The sequence below is a fragment of the Elephas maximus genome, chromosome 1 (assembly GCF_024166365.1).
Source record: "Elephas maximus indicus isolate mEleMax1 chromosome 1, mEleMax1 primary haplotype, whole genome shotgun sequence".
In the NCBI taxonomy this organism is placed as follows: domain Eukaryota; kingdom Metazoa; phylum Chordata; class Mammalia; order Proboscidea; family Elephantidae; genus Elephas; species Elephas maximus.
Genome location: NC_064819.1, coordinates 16,090,046 through 16,102,212, shown reverse-complemented (window position 1 = coordinate 16,102,212; position 12,167 = coordinate 16,090,046). Strand labels below are relative to the sequence as shown.

Below are 12,167 nucleotides of genomic sequence, written 5' to 3'. Positions count from 1 at the left end.
AATGCGTCTTCTGAAGAGTAAGATCTGTCTGAGACATGAGCTTTGAAGACAAGTGGGTCTGCCCCGTACACAGTATGGAGCCCCTCGGATCCATAGAAGGAATCTCCAGCCCCTGTATGGGGGCAGTGGGGAAACAGGCATGATACTTTGTGCTGTGGCAGGGTTTTCTGCTCTCTCTGAAGGCCCAAGGCAAACATAGGGAGAGTCATCCTTAATTTACTCCCAACAAAAGGGTACTTGACCCATGTAATGTAATTTCCCTTTTTGAAGAAGACCTATCTTTGAGTTAGATCAACTCATTGTAGATTATGAGGCCTCTGTGTGGGGCCCACCAGGCCTGGGGTAGCTGAAAGGACACCAACTTTTTCAACAAGGCTCATTCACGATGCAAAGTCCAAATAAACAGTGGCTTCTGAGCCCTTTGAAACCCTGGGTCTTAGAAGAGAACCTGCTCCTTTGAAGATGTTTTGCATCCCAGGGTGCTGTTCTGAACATCATTTCCTGCCAAGCTTGCCCCCTCTGATTTACTGTCTGCTTTTCTCCCTTTGTACTCGTGAAACAAGAGAATGAGAGCAGAAACGCATGTAAGAGGAAACAAAAAAGGGACGCCACTTCTGTGTAAAGCTGGCCGCTGGTAACTTGATGGCTGGAAAATGTCTATTTTGTCATAGAAATAGAAAATTGGTTCTAGGTCCCAGGCTTTTGTCTAATTCCCAGTTAACGACAAACCTGTTCTTCTTTTCAGTTAAATGTGTGTTTTTCAACGTTACCTGGCTATACCCGATCCACAGCTCATGCTTCTGGGTAAGTAACAGAATTACGTTTGCTTGTGAGCCAGTCCATAGAAACGGGAGGATAGTCTAACACGGGTGATAACAACAAACTGGTCTCTGTTTTAACCAAGTCACTGGGTGACCCAACACCAAAGTCATTCCACCTTGATGTTCTTCCATTCCCTCACTGGAGAATGGACATGACGGGGATTTTCCGAGAACGCTGCCATTTTGAACAACTAAAAACCTACAGACTTTGCCCACAGGGAGTCCAGCATGGTGGTGCTGTCACTGCAAACCACCTTTTCCCTGGCCTCCAACGTGACGCTGTTTGACCTGGCCGACAGGATACAGAGGTGTGTCAACTCCTGCAGGTCCTCTGCCGAGGTCTGCCAGCTCCTGGGATCTCAAAGGAGATTCTTTAGAGGTAAGAGCGATGCCTTCTGAGAGGCCCCCACCCATACAGCTAGGCATAGACCTAAGATAGAACAGTAAAGCATTCAGGGCTCAGGGCCAACAACGCTCATCACAGAACCTGTCTTTGAAGTGGGTGTTAACCAAAAGGCCTTGGTATGTACACACCTTTGTGCATGTACACATACACACTCACACTCCTATACACGTAGCCTTGAAGACACCTGGTCCTTGGCATGTACTGTATTACTGTTATTATTTGCAAATGACAAATGCACAGAAAGAAGACCCGAGGAACATAAGCCAGAATGTTCACCGTGGTGCCATGAACGATGATTTTCCTTTTCTTGTTTTTGCTTTATCTATTTGGTCAAAAGCTTCTACAGTGACTCTAGTGTGAGGCTATTGAAGAAAGGAGTTAGAGACAAGTTCACGGGGAAGATCTAGGGCTTAGAGGGAGGTTTTCATTGCTGGGATGGGGAAAACACTGCCTAGGAATCAAAGATGTTTCCTTGCAAAGAGGCCCAACGCCCTCTGCCATATCGTAAATGAGCAAGCAGACTCTGGCTACTCATTTTACTACAAAACTAGGGCTGGCAAAGGATGAATGATCAGTCTAACTGTCATCATCTGGTATCCAGATGCTAGCCCTAAGCTGTAGGGATCAGATTTGGGGGGCTCTTTTTAGCCTTCTAGTAGATCTAGGGCATGCCTGTGGATCAGGTTTCCGTAACTGCTGGTCCAGAGAGCGTTCCTGAAGGGGACTGTGAGTTGCAGAGCTTGGGAACTGGGTATTAACATTTCACATATGGGATACGTGCTGCTAGTGTGGCCCATGTGAGGGTCCGTTATTAATGTGAAAAGCAGTCAAACTTTCTGGAGTTGAAGTTGATTTGATTTAGCAAGAATTGGGGAATTAGGTAAAACATTCGTGCACCATTATATTGTGCTCTCAATGTTGGGCAAGAGCTCTTTGTTTTTACTTTTTGATTCCCTCAGCAAGGATTCAAGGACACCACTTTTTCGCCTCCAGAAAGATAGGAACGGTACCATTCAATTCACTAAATATTTATGGAACACTTGAACTGCCAACTTTTTGACTAGCAACCAAGTATGTTAACCATTTTCACCACACAGGGAGTCCATAGGGTACTTTCTATGTGGTCAGCGTTGGACCAAGTTACTTTTTTTTTTTTTGTCCCCATTTAAATGCATTCATGCCTTGCAGATCTAGTAGCCAGATATTTGGATTTGTAAGATCCTGCTCCTAACAGCCCTGCCCACTCTTTGACCCTCCATTCTTTTGACTGCTTGGATGTGGCTTATGGGAAAGTTCATGTCTTCCTTTCTTGAGGTCCAGGGTCCCCATTATTTACCTCTCCTTTCAGAGCCCTGGAGAAAAAAGGCAGCACCCCCATGTTGGCTATGTGCAGCTCCCAGGCCTTCTCCAGTATTCCCCATAAACCCAGCTTGGTTTCTTGCTAACCTTTGTGAACAGTGGAGAGGTGGATCTGACTGGCAGGAGCTGTCAGCTGTAACGCCTGTGTTTCTCGAACATATGGGCAGTGCTGGGCCACCCTGGAAACTGCCATGGGAAAGGAGATTTTTCCCCTTCTGTTCACAAAATACCCACTTCCTTGCCTTCCAAAGAACACAGCTCTGATCATCGCCAGAGGTCTAGAGTCTGTAAATCCCCAGTGGAGTGTCTCAGTCTTAGATTTATATAAGTTCTCATTGTCTGACCTCTTGGCGTATGTTATGCCGAGGAAAGAGCATGGGAATTATGGACGTAGAAGAATCACATCGGCAGACTTAAAATGAAAATGGCCTTAAACTTGACTCCATTTGATGGATTATGAATTTTTAGGAGAGCAACTCCTTCTCTATTGTAGAGACAAGGCCAGTTCTCCCTGTTTTCACGTGAATTTGCTTCTGTGCGAAGGAGGCTGAGTGAGCAAGGCGATGAGTATCTGCCGACATACGAGGTTAAGAGTGAGGATGGAGGGAAAACGCTGTATCAGCTTCCAGAAAATCACTCGTTGGACCAGGGGCTCAGGGCTGTTGAACATGGCTTGTGGCTGGCCTAGAAGGACCTATAGCTTTTTGCCCTAGACTATCTCTTTATATTAAGGCTTGACAATGGGTAAAGCCCTCAGAGAGGTTAGACGGGTGTTACGGAAGTTCAGTTCCTCTCTGGTGCCAGCTTCTCTGTGTTTGCCTGGTGTGATTTTCCTCTTTTAACTCACCCCCCGCCCCCCGCCGTCATCTTAAATACAAACTTTTCACAATAAACAAAGGAAACTCTATCACGCATACAAATGGTGTTCTGATTAAACACACCAACTTCCACTGATAAAGACAGGAAGTACAGCGTTGAGACTAAAATTGTGTCCTGAACTCAACTCCCCATGACCAGGCTGCCAGCCCAGCCCAAGCTCTCAGGACTCACAGAAGGGGAGGGTGCTGGGAACCCAGTGCAGCCAGGAGCCCTGCCTGTCAGTTGACATCACCTGAACCTGCCTGAGTGGGGGCGGTTTTCCAGAGTGTTAAGATCTATGTATTAGTCAGAGTCCTGTAGAGAAATGGAACCTTCTCCAGGGACTGGTCCCTCCTGGTAACATGTCCAAAATACATGAGAAAAAGTCTTGTCGTCCTTGCTTCTAAGGAGTATTCTGCCTGCACATCTTCCAGTATAGGTTTGTTTTTATTTCTATAAGTCCATGGTATGTTCAATATTTTTAGCCAACATCATAATTCAAATACGTACATCAATTCTTTTTCGATCTTCTGTATTCATTCTCCAGCTTTTGCTTGCATATAAGGTGATTGAAAAGTACCGTGGCTTGGGTCAGGAGCCCTTAGTCCTCAAGGTGACATCTTTGCTTTTTAACACTTTAAAGAAAGATCTTTTGCAGCATATTTGCCCACTATAGTACGTCATTTGATTTCTTGACTGCTGCTTTCATGGGCATTGATTGTGGATCCAAGTAAAATGAAATCCTTGACAACTTCATTCTTTTCTCCATTTATCATGATGTTGCTTATTGGTCCAGTTGTGAGGATTTTTGTTTTCTTTTCTTTTTTTTATTTTGAGGTGCAGTCCATACTAAAGGCTGTGGTCTTTGATCTTCATCAGCAAATGCTTCAAGTCCTCTTCACTTTCAGCAACCAAGGTTGTGTAATCTACATATCGCAGGTTGTTAATGAGCCTTCCTCCAATCCTGATGACTTGTTCTTCTTCATACAGTCCAGCTTCTCAGATTATTTGCTCAGCATACAGAATGAATAAGTATGGTGAAAGAACACAACCCTGACGCACACCTTTCTTGACTTTAAACCACACAGTATCCCCTTGTTCTGTTAGAATGACTGCCTCTTAATCTATGTGCCAATTAATTGTTCTGAAATTCCCGTTCTTCACAATGGTATCCATAATTTGTTATGACCCACACAGTCCGGTGCCTTTGCATAGTCAATAAAACACAGGTAAATATCTTTCTGGTATTCTCTGTTTTAGCCAAGATCCATCTGACATCAGAAATGATATCCTTTGTTCCACATCCTCTTCTGAATCTGGCTTGAATTTCTGGGTATTCCCTATTGATATACTGCTGCAACCATTTTTGAATTATCTTTAGCAAAATTTTACTTGCATGTCATATTTATAATATTGTTAGATAATTTCCATATTCTGTTTGAGCACCTCTCTTTGGAAATGGGCACAAATATGGATTTCTTCCAGTCAGTTGGCCAGGTAGCTGTCTTCTGAATTTTTTGGCGTAGACGAGTGAGTATTTCCAGCTTTGCTTCCATTTGTTGGCCCCTGACCCCTTTCCTTGTTCTGACTGGTGATATTGAGCTTCTCCATCCATAACTTCCTAAAGTCTTGTTTTTCACCAGTGCCTTCAATGTACTTCAGTACCATCAGTTCTTGATCATATTCTACCTCCTGAAATGGTTGAGTGTCAATCATTTCTTTTTGGTAGAGTGACTTTGTATATTCCTTCCATCTTCTCTTGATGCTTCCTGCATGGTTCAGTATTTTGCCCATAAACTCATTGCTGTTGCGGCAATTGTGACTTATAGCAACCCAATAGGACAGAGTAAAATTGCCCCTTAGGGTTTCCAAGGTACAACTGGTGGATTTGAACTGGTGACCTTTTGGTTAGCTGCCGATCTTAACCACTTCACCATCAGGGCTCCATTTTGCCCACAGAATCCTTCAATATTGCGACTGAAGCTTGAATTTTTTCTTCTGTTTTTGCAGTTTGGGAAATGCTGAGGTTGTTCTTCCCTTCTGGTTTTCTAACTCTAACTCTTTGCACATTTCATTATAATATTTTACTTTTTCTTCTCGAGCCACCCTTTGAAATCTTCTGTTCAGCTCTTTTATATCATCATTTCTTCCATTCACTTTAGCTACTCTGTGTTCAAGGGCAAGTTTCTGAGTCTCTTCTGACATCCATTTTGGTCTTTCCTGTCTTTTTAATGACCTTTTGCTTCCTTCATGTTTGATGTCCTTGATGTCATCCCACAACTTGTCTGGTCTTTAGTCGTTGGTGTTCAGTGTGTCAAATCTGTTCTTGAGATGGCCTCTAAATTCAGGTGCGATATACCTGAGGTTGAATTTGGCTCTTCTGGACTTGCTCTAGTTTTCTTCAGCTTCACCTTGAACTTGCATATGAGCAGTTGGTAGTCCGTTCTGCAGTCGGCCCCTGGCCTTGTTCTGACTGATGATATTGAGCTTCTCCATCATCTCTTTCCACAGATAGAGTTGATTTGCTTCCTGTGTATCTGGCGAGGTCCACGTGTATACGTTGTTGAAGAAAAGGTATTTTCGCTGAATAGGTTGTTGGTGTTGCAAAATTCTATCATGTGATCTCCAGCATCATTTCTATCATCAAGGCCATGTTTTCGAACTATTAATCCTTCTTTGTTTCCAACTTTTGCATTCCAATCACCAGTAGTTATCAATGCATCTTGATTGCATGTTTGATCAATTTCAGACTGCAGAAGAAAAAAAATGTTTCTTCATCTTCGGCATTAATGATACATAAATTTGAATAATAGTCATATTAACTGGCCTTCCTTATAGGTGCGTAGGTATTATCCTATCACTGACAGTGTTGTACTTCAGGATACATGCTGAAATTTTCTTTTTGGCAGTGAATGCCACACTGTTCTTCTTCAATTTGTCATTCCTGGCATAGTAGATCATATGATTGTCCGATTCAAAATTGCCAATACCAGTCCATTTCAGCTCACTAATGCCTAGGATCTATCTTTAAGTGTTCCATTTCATTTTTGACAACTTCTAATTTTCCTAGATTCAGACTTCATACATTCCACATTCTGACTATTAATGGATTTTTGCAGTTATTTCTTCTCAGTAAATGAAGGTCCCGAATGCTGTACTCCATTCATGTCATTAATTTAACTCTCCTTTGAGGAGGTAGGAAACCCTGGTAGCATAGTGGTTAAGTGCTATGGCTGCTAACCAAGGGGTCGGCAGTTTGAATCCGCAGGCGCTCCTTGGAAACTCCATGGGGCAGTTCTACTCTGTCCTACAGGGTTGCTATGAGTTGGAATCGACTTGACGGCACTGGGTTTTCTGGGTTGAAGAGGCAGCTCTTCCTCAGTCGTATTTTGAGTGCCTTCTAACCTGAGGCACTCATCTTCCAGAACTATATCAGACAATGTTCCTTTGCTATTCATAAGGTTTTCACTGGACAATTTTTTTAGAAGTACATTGCCAGGTCATTGTTCCTACTCTGTCTTCGTCTGGAAGCGTCACTGAAACCTGACCACCATGGGTGACCCTGCTGGCACTTGAAATACTGGTGGCGTAGCTTCCAGCATTATAACAACACACAAGCCAACACAGTATGACAAACTGGCAGACGAGTGGTGGATATATATGTATAGAGAGAGAAAATCATGGGGTGATTTTAAGGATTTGGTTCACACAATTGTGGAGGCTGATAAATCCGAAATCTGTAGGGCAGGCCAAGAGGGTGGAAACTCGGCTGGATTTCTACATTGGAGTCTTGAGGACAATTCCTTCTTTCTTTGGGAAACTTCAGTTTTTGCTCTTAAGGCCGTCAGCATTATGGAGGGCAGTCTGCTTTACTTAAAGTCAACCGACTGTCAATGTTAATCACATCTAAATACCTTCATAGTAAGATCTAGACTAGTGTTTGACAAAACAACTAGGCACCGTAGCCTAGCCAATTTAACACATAGAGTTAACCATCACAAGCCGGTACCTGGTTTCAGAATAGGTTTGGTGTCTTCCTTAAGGTGGGAGGGGGAGACTGCTCCTGGGAGATTGTCAGCTCTTCCGCCCTGCCCAGTGTGTATGTTGTGCTTCTGAGTGGCTCTCTTCCCATTCTGAACTTGCTTTTGCTCTCCAACAATAACAGAAGAGTCTGTGTCACCTTACTGTATACATGGGGTGAGTACATTACTATTCACTGGCCAATTGATTTCCTATTTTTGTTCTACTGTCTACGTACCCCATTTACCTATATCCTTTTTGCAGGCCCTAATTTAGGTGGTAAACCAAAACCAAAAACAAAACCCATTGCCACCAAGTCGATTCCGACTCATAGTCCACTCTATACAACCTCACAGAGTGCCACGTGCCCAACAATGCACACTCTTTGATCAATAATGAAATGAGTCTTTGTCATCCGTGAAACAAGTACAGCCCACATGCCCAGGGCTGGACAAAGCCAGTGGACATACAAGTAAGAAATAAGGCCCAACCATGAATGCGGCAGCAAGCCTGTGAGATGTGGCCTCCACGCTGCCCACCTTCTGTTTCTCCTGGTCGTGGCCTAGTCACTGTTGGTCTGCCAGTACCTTTAGCACATGGACACTGAGCACTGTCTGCGGACCAGTCTCTCTGCAAGGTGTTGGAGACTGAGAGATGAATAAGCCTCACGAAACTTTCAGTCCAATGGGGGAAATGGACAGGTAGACATAATCACCACACAGCCTTGGAGAAGCAGATATCTTTCATCCCTCTCCCTGTAGTAAGTTTCTGTTAGGTAGCTCATTGTCGGGGTAGCAAGCCACTCAGCCACAAGAAAGGCCCTGGCTGTCCAGGCAATACAGACACCCAGAGGCAAGGCAGGCTTCAGCTTGAGACAGGTCCGGCAAGCTTGAACCCTTCCTGCTCTAAGCCACTCAGCTTCCTTTGAAGAACATGGCCATGTTTCCAGACTTGTGCTGATTCTCCACCTGTAGTCACTTAGCGTAAAAGCGCAGAGGACGCCACACACCTCAGGGCTGGGTGTTAGTAGTGGAAGCTGGGAGGAGGTGATGGGGCCCTGGTCCTTCCCAGTTTGGTTTTACACTATGTCTGTGGAATACGGTGAGGGTGTTTTTAATGGGGAAGTGCTCATGAACTTTCAGGAAATCGATCCAGGGGCTGACACGGAACGAGTGGCAGAAGCCAGTGCAAAATGGACCCTGGAAAGGAGTTTTGGCACCATGGAGATTTTTCTGAAGCCCATTCCCAGAGCCTCTTTAAATAGAAAGTTCATGCATTTTAAGGTTTGAAGTAGAGGAAGCTTGGGTTTGTTTCACCATCTTGTTTTTCCATTGCAGCGGGCAGCTTGTGCAAGAGGAAAAGTCCCGAATGTGACAGAGACACCTCCATCTGCACTGATCTGGATGGCATTGCTCTGTGCCAGTGCAAGTCGGGCTACTTTCAGTTCAACAAGATGGATCACTCTTGCCGAGGTACCGGCGGACTCTCTGGGCTTCTGTGGCCGGAAGCTGGGATGGAGGGAGACGCTTTTCTCTACAGGCTCACGCGTGCTTTGTCTCTCGCTGTCTGGCTCTCTCTCTGCTAGAGGTGTGACTGTTTTAAACTGGGGCTAACCAGTTCTTGTTATTTGGCTCACAGCTAGATTGAATACATTCTGTCCTTGGGACGGTGGCATTGTCTCTGGCCGGTGCATTCTGGTCCGGCAAATCAGATTCAAAGGAAGAGAAAAGAGAATGGATTGCTTGTGGTGGCAATACCTTTGCTTTCTTTTTTTATTTTTCACTGAAGAGGAAGTTAGAGAAATTATTGTTTTAATTCCCCACCACCACCCTCCCCCCCCAACACACAAACCAAATCCATTGCCTTTGAGTTGATTCCTACTCATAGCAGCCCTATAGGACAGAGTAGAACTATCCTATAGGGTTATCCAAGCAGCGGCTGCTGTCTGCTAATCTTTTAAAATGGGGATACAAGCATGGTGCCAGCCCCTTATCTTTTAGAGGCAGCTGTGGCTCTATGGACGTAAGACTTGACTGAGGCTCAAATACCTGAGCCAGAGCCTGGCTCTGCCTCACTGATTGTGTGACAAGTTGCTTTGCTTCTCTGTGGCTCAGTTTCCTCTTCTGTGAAATGGGTATAATAATACTTCATTGGCTATCCTAAGAAGTAAAGAAGGCAGTGTATACGTAAGGGCTTTGTAAGCAGTCAGTTCTTGTATTTTACCCAGGTTGTTGTTAAAGTAATGAGTTATACTTTTAAAAGTTTCATAAATGTTTGAGAGCAGAAATCTAATTCTTCAAACCTTTTAGGTGAGGCTTACCAGATTTTTACACAAATAACACATGCCTTCTACGTTTGTTTGCCAACCATGCCCCCTCCAAGGTATTTCTGTAAGTGCAGTATGCTAATTTTTTTCAGCAACATGTAAAAAAATTGGCATAGCGTCAGGGCTTATGAAAATACCTCACAGGGAAGGGCGCAGTTGGCAAACAATTGCAGCAGGTGCGCATTATTTGCGTAAAAATGCGTTTGGTTTGAGATCAACACAGCTCAGTGAGTGTAGTGCAAGAATAAAACCCAACCAGGTTGTTGTGGAGTCAACCCCAATTCGTGGTGACCCCAAGTGTGTCAGAGCAGAACTGCGCTCCACAGGTTTTCAGTGGCTGATTTTTGAGAAGTAGATCTCCAGGACTCTCTTCCAAGGCACCTCTGGGTGGACTCAAACCTCCAACTTTTCGGTTAGCAGCTGAGAGCTTTAACTGTTTGCGCCACCTGGGAATACTGATTCAAAATAAAATTAATTCAGGTCCGGAGCACTGTGTACCCTGCCTTCTAAAAAGCTGTTGAATTCTGACTTCCTCAATTCCTGATCACCAGAAAAGCTAGCACAGTAAAGGGCATAATGCAGCCTTAAACACTGCGCCACCTCAGAACATGCATGGTGGTTTTCCTGCTCAATCAATACCTCGCTGGCAACAGATACATTTGAATCTGAGTCAAAACTGCATTCTGGGGGAAGGTGACGTGCCTCTTGTTTCTGTCAGGACTTCCATTTCAGAGGGCTCGTTCCATCAGGAGAGGATAAAAATACATTTGAGGGCAGTGGCCTCATCCTGAGCTTCCAACCCTCTGGCATTGGTAGGCTTACATACAACGTTCTTTTAAAGGTTGCACGTCCTCAGCATTCCACGCGGGACCTGGATGGGTTTTAAGAGGAGAGCAGACGCCTGCGTTGGGCGTCAGTATTGATGCGTGACTGGTACACGGCATTTCTCAGCAGTGTGTCAGACTGCCTTGGGCCTGTGGTGACCTTGGCTTTGGATGTACATGCTGTGTGAGGGGGGCAGCGGGGAGGGGGTTCCCTGCTTTACCACAAGGAGGTAATGCCTCCTAATTCCATCTTATCTGGTTTAATGCAAAGTGTTTCTCGCCCTTCTTAGAAACTGGGGACTTGAGCCCCATTTCATGTGGGAAAGTGACCTTGGCTGAAATCCATGTGTGTGGGGTTCTGTGCAGCTGGCTGGAGGGAAAGGTGTGGCGGGAGGAAACGTGGATGTGTAGGAGCTGTGGTCTCTGTAAGCATTTCCTCTGGGGTTTCTAATGACTTTAAGAACACCCCTGCCAACTTTGCTTCTGGCTGCTCTGAGCTGTTGTTGTCATTATTCAATGCCATCCAGTCAGCCCCGACTCATGACGACCCCTCACACAGTAAAATGACGTGCTACTCAGTCTGCACCATCCCCATCCTCAGTTGTGGATCAGACCCTTGTGGACCGCAGGGTTTTCACTGGTCGATTTTCAGAAGTAGATTGCCAGGCCTTTCCTCCTAGTCCATCTTAATCCATGTCACAGCAACATGCAAGCTTCCGGTGACAGACGGGTGGTGGCTACGCATAAGTGGCATTGGCCAGGTCTACCACTGAACCACCACTGCCCTGTTCGCCTGAGCTCCTTCCTTCTATTCCCAAATCACCTGTTTCATGGTTATCTCACTTACAGGCTAGCAATAGCAGAGCCATCAAAGATTGGCCAAATGCAAATGACACAGGCGCTAGCAAGCGATGTTTATCAAGTAATGACCCAAAAACAACATCAAGAAACCTGGGTGTTAGCTTTTAGGCTTGTTGCTGAGGACCCGTGACGTGAAGCTTCTTCTCAGCAGTAGAATTGTTGGTTAGATTTCCAGTCTGCAGCCATCAGACCTCGGATGAGTAGACTCTGGAGCTCCTTGGATCCTAGCTCTGTCAGCTGGTTCTGCTGGGTTAGCAGTGACATCTTCTGGCCATTGGTGCTGGAGCACAAGGGTATGTCAAAAGACTCCCTTTCTGGACAATTCAAATCCAAGGTCAACCCCCTGTATAAATGGCAGAGAGAGTTGTGTGTATACGTGTTTTAAAACACTGCAATTCACAGCTATACATTGGCAAGTTTTTATAGCATTCTGTCTCTCACACACTCACGCACACATGTACTTCTTAGTCTCGTACATCAAATGTCTTTACGATATCTTTACCAAGCTTTCAAAGCTTCATATGAAATTCAAATAGACATTTTTCCTGTAGGTTTCATAGCTTCTTTCCATCATGCAAGTATCACAATAAATTCCAACAATCTGTTTGTGTATCTCTTTCTCTCACCAGACTGCAAGTGCCTTGAGAGCCTGAACTGGATCTAGATTCGTGCTTAGCACCTTGTAGGGTTCG

At 44.8% G+C, this 12,167-nt stretch overlaps 1 protein-coding gene across 2 annotated transcripts in view; it reads left to right on the top strand.

Moving 5' to 3' along the window:
- Positions 1-12,167, top strand: part of HEG1 (heart development protein with EGF like domains 1) — a 107,674-nt gene that overhangs the window by 68,725 nt on the left and 26,782 nt on the right. For both annotated transcript variants that reach the window (XM_049878778.1, XM_049878789.1), the window contains exons 11-13: positions 746-804; positions 1,040-1,200; positions 8,802-8,936. In XM_049878778.1, coding sequence (XP_049734735.1) covers positions 746-804; positions 1,040-1,200; positions 8,802-8,936 — 355 coding nt within the window. The remainder of the gene's footprint in view (positions 1-745; positions 805-1,039; positions 1,201-8,801; positions 8,937-12,167) is intronic.